Raw genomic sequence first — 15,706 nt, 5'->3', positions numbered from 1 at the left:
GAATGAACATCCCATCCGAGAGTCTAAACCCACCGTGAGACACCACAACCAGCGGCAAGGACGCGCACTCAAGTTCTTACACATGCATATCCGCTCAATAACCGGGAACGTATCGATTGGTTTAATCAATCTACCGGATAATCCCAGTATCCCTATTCGGCGGCCCAGTCGCCATATGATCAATCCCCCATGCCCCAGTGCAGCTAGCCAGCTGTCTGTATGATACAAAGCTCCCCAATATGACGAGGTCTCGATGCAAGGATCGTTCCCAAAAAGGGATCGATTCCAAAAAAGAGTCCCGTATGCAAAAAGCTTCAAGAAAAACGCCCGTTCATAAACCGCAGAGGACTAGGGAAATTTCTCGCTCATTTAGAAGGACGGCGGCTAAGCAGCTCCTCGTTGACCTCCAGACGGTTGATGCCCTTCTTCGTGTACTCGAAAAGCGAGAAGAAGATTGCGTTCAGGATGCAGGAGCGGGTCATTGAGACGGTGAGACCTATCAGGGGGTTAGCGTACAAATTATGGTTGTAAATAGGGCTAACTTGAGGATCGACTAACCTTGATACATGCTCATTCTACCGTACTGAATTTTCGGCACGACAGTCCGGTCTTTATGCGACGTCAAGCAATTCCGCTGATACTGGCTCTTGGTCGTATCAATTGGGTATATCTGCAATCATTAGTCAGCTTATGGAGAAAGAAAGCAAAAGCTCTAACTTACGACAGCCCAGCTGACGAGACCACAAAGACCACCCGCAATCACAACAGCCGTAGGCGTGGTGGGCGAGTTGCCACGAGCATTGGCCAGGAACTGTTTCGCACTCTCATAAGCCATGAAATAGACGCCAGTTCCAATAGAATCTCTCACTAGTCCATCGTTAACTTTGTTTTGGGGGCGATGTCGGAGAGTCTGCTTACACAAGTGCAAATGGAAACCAGAATAAAGGCCCTTAAACCCTCTATCATGGACCAACTTCCGCGCGGTCCTGAAAGTCCCCAGGCCCTGATAACTGCCTCGTAGAGGTTCGTCGAGGCTGGAGGAACTCTTCTTATTAGCGTTGATGATCGCGGTTTGTGCGCTAAGCTTTATCAACTCAAATGGACCTGTATGGTCTGTCAGCATCTTCCTTCGTTGTGTCCAAGATTTTCAGGTTGCTCACAGGCAATAGCAGTAATAGCCACCCCAGCTGTCGCTCCCGCAGCTCCGAAGCATATCACCGTAGCAAGATTCGGGGTCGCGCCCTTGGTATTGGCAATCATAAGCGGAGATACACCGACCGATCGGTGCATCCAGCCATCGTACAAGTACTTGGATCGCTGATAGACCGAGAAGGAGACGGTTCGGACAACGGTAATGCTAACCAGAGGGGCAAAGGCGCCTGTTCAGATTGTGAGCGAGCATTCAGGAGTGGGGTTGGAGAGGTTCAACTGACCACGCCAAAAACCACTAAGCCCCTCTTTTTGATATGTCTTGCGTATGCAATCGCGGACGGAGTTGTATGTAGAGCTGTATCAAGGTCAGCGCTCTTCCAAGTCCGAGCGATGGAAAAGTGTACGTACACTTGCATGCGAGTTTTAGTAGAATCCAAGGGGTACTGATGGGAAGTCAGTATTTCTGAAAGGATTGGAGAGCTCGTATGTGGACAGCTTGACATACAGTGACCCCAGTCGCGAGCATGCTGGCAGTGCTTGCCGCTATTTCCGTCCGATAGTGCTTCGTCCACCATTTGGCGTCCTCGATATTCCAGGAAAAATACGTTCGCAGGGCGGGATTGCGGTTGCCGTTACTACCGTCCGGCATGCTGGCCATCGCTTGCGGCTCGAAGACTCGAAAGTCCTCAAGCAGTTCGCGATAAGCACAGCAGCCCACGGGCCTCCATGGAACTGTTGTGGACTGTCAGACTGATTGCGCCTCTAATCTAACAATCAAAGCGCAGTTAGTGTTGGCGGGCACGGCGACGGGCGAACGGGCGACGAGCGAGCGTTGGTGTTGAGGTTTGGCGCACGTTGTCGAAGTTCAAAGTGAGGTGTTGACGTCGGTCCTCTTGAAGATTTGGCGGGCGCTGGGTGGTCAAAGCTCCAATCTGCTAGCCGCTTTTGGCATAGCCACCTATTTCAATCGACCCCCAGGGTCTCGCAACGGATAGATAGAGATTTACATGCCAGTCTAAACCGTCCACTGCCCCTCGAAGAAGAGGTGGGATGAGAACAGGGCAGGGCACAAGCTTCGCTACTCCGTTCAAATGATGCCTGTCTACAGCTGATGGCGAAATCAATACGGCTCTAATCTTGACCATCCAAGAAGAGAGCTCGAGATGACACGCCGTTGCCGCTGGAACCCATTACTTCCTGTTATGTCTTCTCAATCTCTTCGAAGACCGTCTAAGGCTTGACGGGCAGCGATAAAGCAATGACACTCAGGAGCCAATGCCAGTGCGGGGAAGCTGAAAGCCATGCAGCATGCTAGCCACGGTGCAGACAGCATGATGCTGGAGTGGCCAATGAAAGCCCTTGCTCAAAACGGTGCAGTGGTGTCGGGATGGAAGGCTTATCCAATTGATCAAACTTGACGGGACAAGGGGAGCTAGAAGACAAGGGAAGGCTTGTAGGTTTCATCTGCAAGATCACTCACGTGGCAGCAGCACGAGAGGTGGGCAATATGAAAGTCACATTCATTCGTCACTCTTCGACTCTTTGTGCCTGTGCCCATGCCTCTTTAGGAATGTGCAGATATCTTCCCAATGAGTTCTGAGTTCAGACCTTGACGAACGCGTTCCCAAATGCCACTGTCCATGGCCCCTCGTGTTCATCAATAACGCAGAAGGATGTTCTCGATCTCGCTTGGATTTTGGAGAGCGCGTCGAAATGTGGAGGCAACTATGACAATAGCAAGAAACTGGACACCAGAAAGGAAGAGTGATCTACTCATGAAGGCAGAAACCCCTTGGCTGTGATCAGCATAGAACCTACACAGAGCTCCTTGCAGAAGACAAGCTCTTCAAGCTTCGACTCAGTCCGTTGGGAATTGGCATATTCCGCATTTCAGATTAGCTTTATTCGTCCTGTGGAAATGCTGCGTTGAGCCCCGTCAACCAGAACGCCACGCGAATTGTCAAGCGTAATAGCATCGCATTGAGGCGGTGTGGGGGAGTTCGGCTGGGAGATGGCCCACGTGGATGCGGTCAATGGGTGCGGTGTCAGTGTTAAAGGTTTGGGCGAAGGGATAGATCGGAGGTTCCCGCGAGTGCTTTCCCGGAGCTACGACGTCCAACGCAAAACACCAATCTCTTCCACTGTTTGTAATTTGCTCCATCACCGCCCCAGCACCCCGCCCATACATACTTTCCGTGCGTCCTGTAAGTCCATCGCCATGGCCGCTCCAGACTTCTCCGACGTATCTAAGACCTCAGACACAAAGGCCTTCCCCACGCCCAAACTCAGCGCGCCCAAGATGTCTATCCCGGCCTTCTCCGACATTGCGAAGCCCTCCAACGACGTACGTAGCCCTGAACCTCGAGGACTTCGATGACATACTGACCGCGGATGGCCGTCGCTCTAGCTCATCAACAAGGACTTCTACCACGTTGCTGCCGGTACGTGTCGCCCAATTGAGCCGCGCAGACCCTCTACTGACTTTTTTCGCAGCCGCTCTCGAGGTCAAGCTGAAGACCCCGGATGGTGTCAACTTCACCGCCAAGGGCACCTCGGCGCACGATGGTCCTATTTCTTCATCTGTAAGCTGCTTCTCCCAATTGCCCATCGCCAATGCCAGTCCTAGGTCTAACGCGTTGTTACAGCTCGAAGCCAAGAAAGGCATCCAGAACGGTACATACTTTCACTCTCATTCCGCCTTATCGATACCCGTGTATTCTTCGCGAACCGCACATCTCTCGTTGTTTCAACACACACAATCGCCCAGTGGGCGATTTGTTGGTTTACATGGTCGACTGACGCGCAATGGCGCAGGCATCAGCATTATCCAATCGTGGAACACGGCCAACGTCCTGAACACCAAGGTCGAGCTCGCAGACTCATTCGCCAAGGACTTGAAGGTTGAGGTCCTCAACAACTTCAGCCCCGCCTCCGGGAACAAGGGCCAGAAGTTGAACATCTACTTCAAGCAACAGCAGTTCCACAGCCGGGCGTTCCTCGACTACCAGCCGTCTGGTAAGATTACCGCTCTCGCGGATATTGTTGTTGGCCATGAGGGTTTCCTCGTCGGTGGCGAGGTCGCATACGATGTCCAGAAGGCTGCTGTCACCAAGTACTCCGCCGCCGTTGGTTACAGTACCCCGACATACACTGCTGCGGTTACTGCCACGAACAACTTCAACATCTTCGCCGCCTCGTACTACCACAAGGTCAACAAGTCTGTCGAAGCCGGTACCAAGGCCACCTACGACGCCAAGACTGGCACCGCCGTCGGAATTGAGCTTGCCAGCAAGTACAAGATCGATCCTCTCTCCTTCGCTAAGGTACGTCCAAATCACAACAGCTAGTAGTCTACTGAGTAGTGGTCTTCCGCAATTGCGAGCTTCGCTAACCCCATCTACTACAGGCCAAGATCAACGACCGCGGCATCGCCTCCCTCGCCTACAACACCAAGGTTAACTCTGGCCTGACCTTCGGCATCGGCGGCTCCTTTGATACCCAAAAATTCAACGAGGCTGGCCACAAGTTCGGCACCAGCTTCACCTTCGAGGGTTAAGCGTCTTATACTCTGTATATTTAGCGATAGACATGGAGAGGGGAGATGAATGAGTTCAGTTGGCATGAATTGGGATTGAAAACATGTTGCTTCTGTGACGTTTTTTTGGCCATGCTTTTGTGGGTGTGTTTTGGCATGTATCAACAGTCGGCTTAGAATCTGTATGCAAGCGCCTTTCCAGTCCCACATATCAAACATCGTGAACCTGTTCAAAAGCCACTTCTTGATATCAATATATGCCTCCGTATGACGCCGGCAGTATATCCTCTATACCCATATATACAGCTCCCTCCCTTCCTTCCATATGCACCCAATCCAGCCACGATTCGCAGTTACTAGACAAGCATAGTTTCGCCACCCTCAGCTCAACCCCCCTCCTTCTCCTTCCCCCTCCCCTTCGCCCTCCTCCCCGCCTCCCCACCATCCCGCCGAAACCACACCGCGCTCAGCATAATCACCACGACCGCACTCCCCACCGCCACAAAGTTAAACAGCATGCTCCCGCTGCTCCCCGCCAGGTCCTCGGCGAAATGCGCCCCCGCGCGCTCCGCCTTGCGCGCAAAATGCTGCGACACGCCCTCGTGCGTGCGCCGGTGCCCGCGGTGGTCGAAGTGCGGCACCGCGGCACCGTGGTGCTGCTGCCCGGGCGAAAACCCGCCCGCCGTGCTCGTCGACGCGTCTGCGTCCGGCTGTCCTGAGGGTTCATGAGCGTGCGAGTGGGCGTGTCCTGTGGTTCGCTTGGAGCCGTGCGCGCCATACCCGCCCGCTCTGTAGAACGAGGGCGGCGGGCCCCGGAACTGCGTGCGTCGCCGGCTCAGGCCGCTGGGCGGGCGCGAGCCTGCGTAGCCCGCGGAGGAGAAGCTGCCGGTGTGCTGGGTGTGGCGCGCGGTGGCGGGCGCGAGGCGGGCGTGGTACTGCGCGTCGTAGGCGGAGCGTTTGGCGGGGGAGGAGAGGACGTGGTAGGCTTCGGAGAGGCGCACGAAGCGGGTCGAGGCGGTGGGGTCGGCGGGGTTGCGGTCTGGGTGGTGGAGTTTGGAGAGGGCGAAGAATTGGCGCTTGATCTCGGGGGCGGAGGCGGAGGGCTGGAGTTCGAGGATTTCGTAGTGGTTGGGGAGGGGGTTATCCGTTTTGAGAGCGGTGGATGCGTGGAAGGGCCGCGGTTTGGAGGTGGTTGAGGGGGGGAGGAGACGAGGGCGGAGGCATGGTGGATATGTGTGAGCCTGCGGACGTGGCAGAGGGAAGAGGCGGAGTGGCATTCCTCATTGGGAGCATAGCATTGGCGCCGGTGGTGGTTGTGTCTGGAGGAACTTGAGGTAGGTGAAGGTACGGAATTGTTAGTTAGACGTCACTGGTGATTGAGGGAAGGTTTAGGCGAGGAATTGGATTTATCTCTTCTATACGGTATACGACAAGTAAGTTAGATCAGTTGAAATTTAAGGGTTAGCTGCAGTATCCCGTATTATTCAACTCCGCAAATGCCGTGTGCTGGCTTCGGTGATGGATCATGTGGTGGGGCTAAAGAAAACATGTTGCTCGCTCCACCGTCACTTCTCCACTACACAAAAGACAGCAAAGATGGCGGCAGCGGCTACTGATGGAATTGCTAATTTGAATTGTAAGTTTCTTCTTAGCTTCTGAGGACTACGAAGCTCATATATTCACAGTGGAGGAGGCCAACGGCAAGGCGGCAAACGGTGCGGCTACAAAGAATGGCGAGATAGATCACGAGGACTCGGACGACGACAAAGAGGATGCAGATGGGGCGGCGGAACCTGGTGCTACTGGAGGTTGGAATTCCACCACAACGTCCTTAGGAACCATATACTGATTCCCTCCAGCGGCGAAAAAGAAGAAGAGAAAGCCAAGAAAGAAGAAGAAGGCTGGCGCCGCGAAAGTCCAATCTTCTCCCCCACGCGTCGTTATAACCCAGCTCTTCCCAGACGGCAAATACCCCGAGGGAGAGATCTGCGAGTACAGGGACGAGAACAACTACCGGACTACCAACGAAGAGAAGCGCCACCTCGACCGCATGAACAATGACTTCCTCAGCGACTACAGGAAAGGTTCAGAGGTCCACCGGCAGGTGCGACAGTGGGCACAGGGCTGGATCAAGCCCGGACAGTCTTTGACCGAGATTGCAAACGGAATTGAGGACAGCGTGCGTGCCTTGACGGGACACCAAGGACTCGAGGAGGGCGATGCGCTCAAAGGCGGCATGGGCTTCCCTACCGGACTGAGTATCAATCACTGCGCGGCGCATTACACACCGAATGCTGGAAACAAGACGGTGTTACAGCAGGAGGATGTTATGAAGGTGGACTTTGGCGTTCACTTCAACGGGAGAATTGTGGATAGTGCGTTCACGATGACCTTTGACCCGGTCTACGACAATCTGCTTGCGGCCGTCAAGGATGCCACGAACACTGGAATACGGGTATGTCATTTTGACAGTGCTGATTCAGTGGCCTATACTAATTGAACTCCAGGAAGCAGGTATTGATGTACGCATGTGCGATATTGGCGCTGCTATCCAGGAAGCCATGGAGAGCTACGAGGTTGAGATCAAGGGCCAGACATATCCTGTCAAGTGCATTCGAAACTTGAACGGCCACAGCATTGGACACTACACTATTCACGGCGGCAAGACTGTACCCATCGTCAAGGGCGGTGATCAGACGAAAATGGAAGAGGGCGAGACTTTCGCTATCGAGACATTTGGTAGCACTGGAAAGGGCCACGTTAGAGATGATGTAAGTACATGTCAAGAATGGGCTCATACTTGTCTGACGACTTCATAGATGGAGACTTCGCATTATGCAATGAACGGGGATGCGCCGAGAGTGGCCTTACGAGTGTCATCCGCAAAGACACTACTGAATTCCATCACGAAGAACTTTGGAACACTACCATTTTGCAGACGCTATCTTGACCGTCTTGGGCATGATAAGTATCTTCTCGGAGTAAGTTATATTTCTTTTTCGCTATAATAGATTAGTGCTAATTTGAAGCAGTTGAACAACCTTGTCTCTGCTGGAATTGTGGAAGCATACCCTCCCCTTGTTGATATCAAGGGCTCATACACTGCTCAATTCGAACATGTAAGGATCATCAACCTGCTTGCTTCGTGTACTATGCTAATTCTACCAGACTTTCGTCTTGCGACCGAACTGCAAGGAGGTCCTCAGCCGAGGAGACGACTATTGATTAATGATATGGACTAAACGGCGTATCAAAAATCACTGCCTGGCGTTTGTCATTGCATAGGCGGGATGAATAAGATTGTATAGCTCTTGTGCTCTATACTGAAACCACTGGCATCATAAAGGCCTTGTATTTTTGATTAGTGATTGTGCGAGTTGTAAGAATAGTCATCAAATACAATCCATATGAATTGCCAGATCGATGTGCCGGCAATTCGATCAATTGAAGCAAACGCAAGAATTCCATCAGTTTAGTCCCACTAAGGGATTTGTAGTAACTGCTATACCATACGCTGGTGTGCTGGTGATATTTGCCTTGTGGAGCTTTAAAGCTTGGACGCTCGATGTGGCGACTCGCGTTCCACTCTCACCCCACGTTCACCGCCGAGCTCCTAAACTTCGACCTCCACTTCGATGGGGGCCTGAACGCTCCCTCTTACAACTGCACCGTTTCTTTCGTCAATATGCGTTCTTCTGTCACTACCGCGACTGTCCAGCCAAAGAAGGCCCCAAGGAGGCTTTCCACCACCGCCAATGGAGGAAGAAAGCTGGCCTCTACTCTCACGAAGTCTGAAAACGACCAGTTCTTCTGGACATACACCGAGGAGCCGCACCGGACACGACGGATGGCCATAATCAAGGCTCATCCGGAGGTATACACCCCCTCACATACACCAAGCCGAAGAAGCTGATGTCCTCCAGGTCACGAAGCTCTGCGGCCCTGAGCCTCTCACCAAATATGTCGTCGCCGGGGTCGTCTCCCTCCAAGTCCTCTGCGCATACCTCCTTCGAGATACCCCAGTGCTCTCATGGCCATTCTTCCTTACTGCATACATAATCGGCGCGACCGCGAACCAGAATCTGTTCCTCGCCATCCACGAAATCTCGCACAACCTAGCTTTCCGATCTCCGCTAGCAAACCGTGTATTCGCCGTCTTCGCAAATCTTCCCATTGGGATACCATACAGTGCTTCGTTTAGGGTATGACACTTGAAATCCACAAGAGCACCTTATCGTTATCTATTTATAATTACTAACCTCAAATCACAGCCATACCACCTAACCCACCACAAATCCCTCGGCGTCGACGGCCTCGACACCGACCTGCCCACCCGCCTCGAAGCCCTCTTCCTCGACTCGGTCGCCGGCAAAGCCTTCTTCTGCACCTTCCAGATCCTCTTCTACGCCCTGCGACCCATGATGGTCTACCAGCTGCCCCTCACCCGCATCCACGCCTTCAACATCATCGCCCAGGTCGCCTTCGACTACGTCCTCGTGAGCGTGGCCTCCGGCCGCGCCCTCGCCTACCTCATCCTCTCCTCCTTCCTCGCCGGCTCCCTCCACCCTTGCGCCGGCCACTTCATCGCCGAGCACTACGTGTTCGACCGCCAGCCCGCGGGCGCGAAGGACCCTGCGACACTGGCGCCCGTGCCGGAGACGTTCTCGTATTACGGGCCGCTGAATCTGTTGACGTATAATGTGGGGCTGCATAATGAGCATCATGATTTCCCGGCTGTGCCGTGGACGAAGCTGCCGGCGTTGAATCGGCTCGCGAGTGAGTTCTATGATGGGCTGCCGTGTCATAAGAGCTGGGTATATGTTATTTGGCAGTTTATATGGGATAAGGAGGTTGGGCTGTGGTGTCGGGTTAAGAGAGCGGAAGGGGGTAGGAGGGTTGGTGGGGGAGGGGGCTGGGGGATTGAGGAGTTGGGGGCGAATGAGGGGAGTGAGATTGCGGGAGTGAGATGAATTATTATCAAAGGATGGGCGTTCTGGGGAATTAGAAATAGCATGCTGATTCTTGGGGAGCGAGTTAGCCTTGATGAAGAGAACGTGTTTCCGTGTATGAGGAGGAACTGTATATATGGATGCATCAATCTGTATATACCAACGGCGCACTACCCAGGTTGCTTCTGTGCATATCGTCCTAGATTTCTCGCTATGTAAATATGACTTACATCCAGTCTTCACACAATCGAAGCCTTTCCGATATTACTGCCCAAACCGTATAGCGTTTAGGCACGTGATGCATCATGAGAATTGAGCTCACCACCGCGTATTCTACCTAGGTATCCCGGGATAAATAATCGCCCTCCTACCCATTTGTGTCCGGTGCATTTTCCTAATGGCTCTAATCTAATTCAGACGAGCCCGCGTCCCGCACCTATCGTGCACGAGCCCTCAATCACTTATCCTTCACCAGCATGTGCAATCCATCCGAACCATCACTTAGAAGGCAATATGTCTCAGGGGCAGCAAGCCACACTTGGTCTGGCCGCGTATGGAGCCGCTTTGGACACTCCGGCTGCCTAACGCCGCAATTTCCTATCGTTGGCTCTTCTTCATGCAGCTCAGCCGCGCAGCTTTAATTACATGGCACCATACGGACAGGCTGCTCTGCTCTTCGAGCTCCGGCACCTATAAAACCTACACATACGACACTATGTAACCAAGCTACGTAATCATGCCAAGGGACTTCTTGGATAGGTTGGGTCTCCGTCCCAAACCGGGCGTTCCTGCGCTGTGGGGTGATATCTCTAAAGGCTTGGGAGAGCGCATGGAAAGGCCTTTCGAAAACGATCCGGATTCTGATTTCATTACCGAGGACAATCTCTGGACATTATGGACCGCTGAAAACCCCAACGGAACTGGCAGCTTCTTCTCGAGGCTTATAGATGAGCTCCGCCTGAGCGACGACGAAAAGATAGCCAGCCTTCGCAAGAGTCTCAAAACAATATCCATACTCGCATGGATAGGATCGTTCCCGAACAATCTTTCAAGTCTTCCCTTTACTGATACAGATCTGCCACTGACAGAGGAGGATCTCACGACCCATTTCTCTCGTTCGGAAAAAAATGGGGAGTTTGCGCGACAACAGTTTCGGTTTTTACCCATCCAGTTATGTGTATTACCTAAAAGCCAGCCAAAGGACGAGATGCAGAAATATGCTCGTCTTCCTTTTTCTCTCAAGACGGTCGTGTACGGTAACAAAGATAGCAAATCGACGGTTTCCATTGGGTGGATCGCAAATGGATGCTTGAAACACAGACCCGATAGGCAGCCAATACAAATCGAGGTATGGGAAAACTTCTGCTCGATCTACCACGTGCTAAACCCTCATTCGTTGCGACAGCAATATCGCCTATTTGCTGTGAAGAAGCACAGCATCAGGGATTACTTTCATTCCGAGGTGACGAACCTTCAAAGACTTCGGTCGGCTACGCAACCACACCCAAACGTCGTTCTCAACATTGCGGCAATTATTGCCGACAACTGCGGCCTTTTAGTCTTTGATGCTGCACACTGCGACCTTGAAGATTTGTTATTGCTCTCCGAAAAATGCAGGGTCGGGACCCTCAAACCAACAGTCCTGATCAACAATGCCCACGAAATTGCCAAAGCCCTTGCCTGGTGTCACCTTGGCATCACAGAGATAGGAAATGGAGTACGCAAAGTTATTCACGGCGATTTGAAACCAAAAAACATCCTCATTTTTCATGAGAGCCTGGGCCAATACACATGGAAGATTACGGATTTTGAATTCTCACATATCTTACATCGAGCTCCTGGTGAAACAGGGACCGTGCGAGACCTTGTGCCAGGTGTCTACCACGGTCCTGAAGTCCAACCAGGAGGAAGGATCAACTGCTCTGCGGACATGTGGTCGTTCGGATGTATTATGCTTGAGATCCTCGCGTTTGCACGCGCCGGTTCTGAAGGGGTTAGAAAACTTAGAGACACGCGCCGACCCGGGGCAAAAGAGTACGAATGCCTATTCTACCAATTCTCAAACTCAAAGGGGCTAGCTGAGCTGAAACCGGCATTTTCCGACCTATTTGATGAGTGGGATGAAGAGGGAGTCGAATGGGTATGCCAATGGAAGCTAGTGGCCCTAGGTCTCTTAAAAACTAGGCCAGAACAGCGGAAGACAGCGGAAGATACCGTAGTAGCCTTGGAAGAGCTCATCCAGAAGTTCAATGAGCACAACTGGGTCGATCGTTGTGGTTGGGTCCCTCCATATCGAGACGCACTCGAAATTATGGAAAAAAGAGCAACCACGGAGCCGAATTATGCAAAGCCTTCATTTCACAGCCACAAGATCACGAAGTCTCCCGAAAAGGGGATCAGCGCTCGAATCTCTACACTTGGGAAGTTTGCGATGTTCTGGGTCCGAGACACAGTCTTTGCCCTTGATGTTGATCATCAAACTTGGGCTATGTCAACACATTTCAAGGCCATCGAGAAGTATAGAAGTTCGTTTGGCGAGGTAATTGACATCGAAATAGCAGAACCTTATTGCGCAATATTGCTGAAAGGACAGAGCGCAAGCCATTATCAGGTAAGCAGTATCTGGATTTGTCGTCACCTTTCTTAATTTTTGCTGATTAAATGGAAGGTGGTTCTGGTCAACATAGCGGATATTCCTAGAGCTTCTAATAGAAATGACCAAGTAGCAAAACTCCCCCCTGGCCAGACACCTGAAACACCCGGGGATGCCGCCGAACGCATCCAAGTTTCGAAAAATGGAGATTTACTTGTTAGGTGTCACTCCCAACTAGCATATCTTCGTACGGGAAGTCGTGAATGGGACTTCATCTTGAAGGATGCTCGAGATGTTCGGGCAGCATCTTTCAGCCCCGATGGCTCTATGATATTCGCATGGTCACGCTCTCACAAGACGGACCACTGGTATTCATGGGTAGTACGTACTATACGAGATCGCTCCACACGTAGGGAATGCCACAGTCCTTTTGTAAGCGTTACCTTTTTCATACCCCTAATCAATGCCGAGTCTGAAATTTGCAGAAACAGGGAACGGACGACAGGGGAGCAGATCTCCTCCTTTGCAACGACAGGCATCCTAACTTGGTGGGACTGAGGAAGCCCCTGTTTATTACGATCGATACCCACGGGAATGGCTCAGTAATATGCGAACAGTTTGGAACTCAACCTCCAGCCCTCGAACTAGTCCAGTTCCAGTTGAAGGGGGTCATCCAGGGTTCATTCATACGAGAGATCAGTGCAGGTGTATTATTAATGAAGAGGAACGGAAAATATTTCGTCCAATTTTTCCGTTTGCCTGCAAATATTCCGCAATCTTGGGCTCCGACCCTTTCACACGAAACCCGAATCTCATCATTTCTCGGCAATGGTAGGCCCTCTGCCAATAGCTTTGCGGCTTGTGTTACCTCACGCGGCAACAGGATAGTAATCTATCTTGCGGGCCCCAGTGCTAAGAAAGCTACCACGGCCGTGATCCAGAAGCTAGACTTCACTAGAGAAGATGCAAAACCTCGACCTCGACCCCAGCCTCAGGCCCAACAGACTGCGCCCCTTCAATTCCCCCATGGCCACCAAGACTAAGACTGTATGATCCTGAATAAGCCGCTATCACACCTTCGAACAAGCCTTTCGGGACAGTCTCTTAGTTTTCTGCCGATCAGCTGCTAGCCACCAACCTGCTGCTGTCAGCGCGGTCAACGGGATCGTCACTACCAGATATATCCAAAAATCGGTAGCAATTCGGATATTAGAAGTTTGAGAGTCGAAATCGAAGAGGTTCATTCCGAAGAGTGACTACAGTTTTAAGGTGAGCATTCATACGTGAATTTGTGCATTTGGCTGTGGGCTTACCGCAACAAAACTACTTGGCAGGTAGAACATAGTCACCAGAGTTACCAGCCGAATCACCGAATTGTCATCTACGGAATCTTGTGTGAGGATCAAGACACGATCGCTAATGTCCGTTGCGATTCTTTGATGGTTCACGGCGATCTTCTGGCTTGCAGCGGCTGACGACTGGTTCCGCAAACTCAATGTATCGGCAACCTACCTCCTGGTGAGTTTCTTGATGTTGAGTTGACTGAAAAATTCGAGGTCCTACTTACGAGCTTTATCAGGCCTTTCAAACGGACCCTAATGGACTGTGTAGAGCTTTGGTATCCACGAACGCGAACTCCAATATGATCCAGGGCCATGGCGATGCCATCGCGCTCCGCTCGATCGTACAGCTCTTCCACGGCGAATACCACGTTTAATTTGACGAGAGAGTCAATCAAACTTCTCGTTGTTGTTAAAATGACTGGAACTGATTGCACTTTCTCCTCTAAGCGCCTCAGCTTTTCCATGACGTTGAAGTTGAAGGTTTTGTTGAAATCATGATCGTCGTCAAACTCAACTGCCGAGATGTACGTTTGCTGCCCTAGAGTCAGATACCAACTCAGAACGATCCTAGAAAGACTGTCAACTCACGTGGCGTTGGTATAGCTCTCCAAGCTCTGTGAGGTAATCCCGCCAATTATCTACATAGGCTAATAAGATAGTCAGGTTCTGACGTAAAGGATTTGTTTCTATCAGCTTCCATCGTTCGTAACTTCCAGCTTGGTGAAGAATGGCTTTCTCCGCTGTGGAGTCTTCTTTTGGATGGAAAATCAAGCAAAAGCTCTGAGAGTCTTTTTCTGTGACGCAGACGCGGTGATAGACCGCTGTTTGACGCATTGACCATTTCAGTTCTTGGGAACGCCCATGTCTTTCGGGATACTTCAGTTGATACGCGAGCTCTATCGTATATTCCAAAGCTGTCAATTGGCGTACCTCTATCTCAATCGGATCTATAGACTTACCAAACTTTTTGGGGCCTTGTCTCGACACATGGCAAAACGTATTTGAGTAGCCCTCTTCGAACACCAGCGGCTCAGCTGCGTGTCCTAGCAGGATATCCAAAAATACAGGCGGTACATGGTGATACGAAAGGGTCTTTCGAAGGAGGACTTCGGTGATCGGAAATGGCTTGAAAGAATGCTCCTGGGAAATCGATCTGCAGCCTTTAGACTAATAACCTCGTCGGCTGAATGCACGACTTACATGATTTTCGAGCGGGCGATTTCGCAGCCATTCTGAGCGAGCATCTTCACCAGAGATGTTTCTTCGGTGATTCTCGTATGCGTTGGGATCAAGCCATCTCGTTGAAGATCAGTATTGCTTCATTGAACTTCTCACGATACTGACTATTTGAGGTCATGACTCCAATATTCGTACTCGCAGAACACATTAACTTCGCCCAATTCGCTAGCTTCTCGTTATACAGTTGGCCATTCACTCCCAGCAAGAGGTCATCTGCTAGGTTCAATGGGTAGTGTTCCCAACCATGCGGCAGAAGATTATCAGCCTTGCAGCCCGAATAGAGCGCCATGTTTACCCTGTAATCGGAAGAGTATGCGATTGACGCCGGCAATGGAATCGTTTAAAATCAAAGCTGACACAACTTATTTGGTAGACAAGGCGCGATGTCTAGGCAGAAGCCTAAAAGTCTGAGGCAAACCTCGATGCAATGATACGAGGCTCGATCCCCTGCATCTTGAAAACGCCGTGACCGTATGGCAACCAATCAAAACGTTAAGGTACGGCCCCGGCGTAACACGCTGATGCAGCGGACAGAAAGTACACCCTCTCCTTACGTCCGGTGGACATAGCGCTAAAACTGAGTCGACCCCGGTAAACAGCCTTTCTGGGCTAATGTTGAGCTAGCTTGAAGATCTATTGGCTAGGAGGCTGCTATTTCCCCTTAAAGGCGTCCGGAAATACTACCCTATACGGTAATTTTGTGGCTTGATTTTAGCGCTATGTTCACCGGACGTAAAGAGAGGGTGTAGTCATTTTTGTCTCCCTCCGTTCCAACCTTCTCGCGAGGCTGTAGATAGACACGAACGAAACGGCGTTGAGCTCGTGTTCACCACCAACCATAGTAAGTACACTGGGCACCTGCCAACTGACACCCCAAAATTGTCATTGATTCCAC

At 51.5% G+C, this 15,706-nt stretch overlaps 6 protein-coding genes across 6 annotated transcripts; 3 read left to right on the top strand and 3 right to left on the bottom strand.

Moving 5' to 3' along the window:
- Positions 1 to 3: 3 nt before the first annotated feature.
- On the bottom strand, positions 4 to 2,001 carry BDZ99DRAFT_463182 (mitochondrial carrier). Its single transcript, XM_033720019.1, has 8 exons — positions 1,658 to 2,001; positions 1,561 to 1,595; positions 1,434 to 1,507; positions 1,161 to 1,379; positions 919 to 1,104; positions 722 to 867; positions 559 to 670; positions 4 to 496 (listed from the first exon to the last, which is right to left on the bottom strand). Exons 1-8 carry the CDS (start codon positions 1,799 to 1,801, stop codon positions 366 to 368), a joined length of 1,047 nt encoding a protein of 348 aa, XP_033576307.1. The 5' UTR covers positions 1,802 to 2,001; the 3' UTR covers positions 4 to 365.
- Positions 2,002 to 3,248: 1,247 nt separating this feature from the next.
- Positions 3,249 to 4,963, top strand: BDZ99DRAFT_463181 (mitochondrial porin-like protein). Its single transcript, XM_033720018.1, has 7 exons — positions 3,249 to 3,356; positions 3,419 to 3,496; positions 3,560 to 3,593; positions 3,646 to 3,734; positions 3,798 to 3,825; positions 3,967 to 4,475; positions 4,559 to 4,963. The coding sequence occupies exons 2-7, from the start codon at positions 3,452 to 3,454 to the stop codon at positions 4,706 to 4,708; spliced, it is 855 nt and encodes a 284-aa protein (XP_033576306.1). The 5' UTR covers positions 3,249 to 3,356; positions 3,419 to 3,451; the 3' UTR covers positions 4,709 to 4,963.
- A 110-nt stretch (positions 4,964 to 5,073) lies between these two features.
- Positions 5,074 to 6,032, bottom strand: BDZ99DRAFT_508987 (DnaJ-domain-containing protein; the record flags this gene model as incomplete). Its single annotated transcript, XM_033724372.1, has 1 exon — positions 5,074 to 6,032. Exon 1 carries the CDS (start codon positions 5,962 to 5,964, stop codon positions 5,074 to 5,076), a length of 891 nt encoding a protein of 296 aa, XP_033576305.1. The 5' UTR covers positions 5,965 to 6,032.
- A 195-nt stretch (positions 6,033 to 6,227) lies between these two features.
- Positions 6,228 to 9,657, top strand: BDZ99DRAFT_508985 (peptidase M24A, methionine aminopeptidase; the record flags this gene model as incomplete). Its single annotated transcript, XM_033724371.1, has 9 exons — positions 6,228 to 6,323; positions 6,373 to 6,495; positions 6,547 to 7,142; positions 7,195 to 7,458; positions 7,507 to 7,668; positions 7,720 to 7,806; positions 8,406 to 8,561; positions 8,611 to 8,889; positions 8,959 to 9,657. The coding sequence occupies exons 1-9, from the start codon at positions 6,284 to 6,286 to the stop codon at positions 9,655 to 9,657; spliced, it is 2,406 nt and encodes an 801-aa protein (XP_033576304.1). The 5' UTR covers positions 6,228 to 6,283.
- Positions 9,658 to 9,946: 289 nt separating this feature from the next.
- On the top strand, positions 9,947 to 12,459 carry BDZ99DRAFT_27436 (kinase-like protein). The gene is made up of 3 exons (XM_033713930.1): positions 9,947 to 10,984; positions 11,042 to 12,247; positions 12,324 to 12,459. Exons 1-3 carry the CDS (start codon positions 10,373 to 10,375, stop codon positions 12,360 to 12,362), a joined length of 1,857 nt encoding a protein of 618 aa, XP_033576303.1. The 5' UTR covers positions 9,947 to 10,372; the 3' UTR covers positions 12,363 to 12,459.
- Positions 12,460 to 13,299: 840 nt separating this feature from the next.
- Positions 13,300 to 15,100, bottom strand: BDZ99DRAFT_520694 (uncharacterized protein; the record flags this gene model as incomplete). The annotated part of the gene is made up of 7 exons (XM_033725554.1): positions 13,300 to 13,485; positions 13,543 to 13,737; positions 13,797 to 14,105; positions 14,161 to 14,468; positions 14,532 to 14,725; positions 14,773 to 14,869; positions 14,917 to 15,100. 7 exons carry the CDS (start codon positions 15,098 to 15,100, stop codon positions 13,300 to 13,302), a joined length of 1,473 nt encoding a protein of 490 aa, XP_033576302.1.
- Between the last annotated feature and the right edge of the window lie 606 nt (positions 15,101 to 15,706).

The sequence above is a fragment of the Mytilinidion resinicola genome (genome assembly GCF_010093595.1).
Source record: "Mytilinidion resinicola strain CBS 304.34 unplaced genomic scaffold BDZ99scaffold_10, whole genome shotgun sequence".
NCBI classification, from domain to species: domain Eukaryota; kingdom Fungi; phylum Ascomycota; class Dothideomycetes; order Mytilinidiales; family Mytilinidiaceae; genus Mytilinidion; species Mytilinidion resinicola.
Note: the sequence above shows the minus strand (reverse complement) of the source record. Positions and strands in the feature narration are given on the sequence as shown.

Coding starts and splice junctions, on each gene's coding strand:
- BDZ99DRAFT_463182 (XM_033720019.1), bottom strand. CDS start 1,801: ATGCCGGACGGTAGTAACGGCAACCGCAATCCCGCCCTGCGAACGTAT. Junction 1,105..1,160: donor GGCTATTACTGCTATTGCCT/GTGAGCAACCTG, acceptor CAGACCATACAG/GTCCATTTGAGTTGATAAAG. Junction 671..721: donor GTCTCGTCAGCTGGGCTGTC/GTAAGTTAGAGC, acceptor TAATGATTGCAG/ATATACCCAATTGATACGAC.
- BDZ99DRAFT_463181 (XM_033720018.1), top strand. CDS start 3,452: ATGTCTATCCCGGCCTTCTCCGACATTGCGAAGCCCTCCAACGAC. Junction 3,735..3,797: donor ATGGTCCTATTTCTTCATCT/GTAAGCTGCTTC, acceptor GCGTTGTTACAG/CTCGAAGCCAAGAAAGGCAT. Junction 3,826..3,966: donor CAAGAAAGGCATCCAGAACG/GTACATACTTTC, acceptor GCAATGGCGCAG/GCATCAGCATTATCCAATCG.
- BDZ99DRAFT_27436 (XM_033713930.1), top strand. CDS start 10,373: ATGCCAAGGGACTTCTTGGATAGGTTGGGTCTCCGTCCCAAACCGGGC. Junction 10,985..11,041: donor GGCAGCCAATACAAATCGAG/GTATGGGAAAAC, acceptor TCGTTGCGACAG/CAATATCGCCTATTTGCTGT. Junction 12,248..12,323: donor AGAGCGCAAGCCATTATCAG/GTAAGCAGTATC, acceptor TGGTCAACATAG/CGGATATTCCTAGAGCTTCT.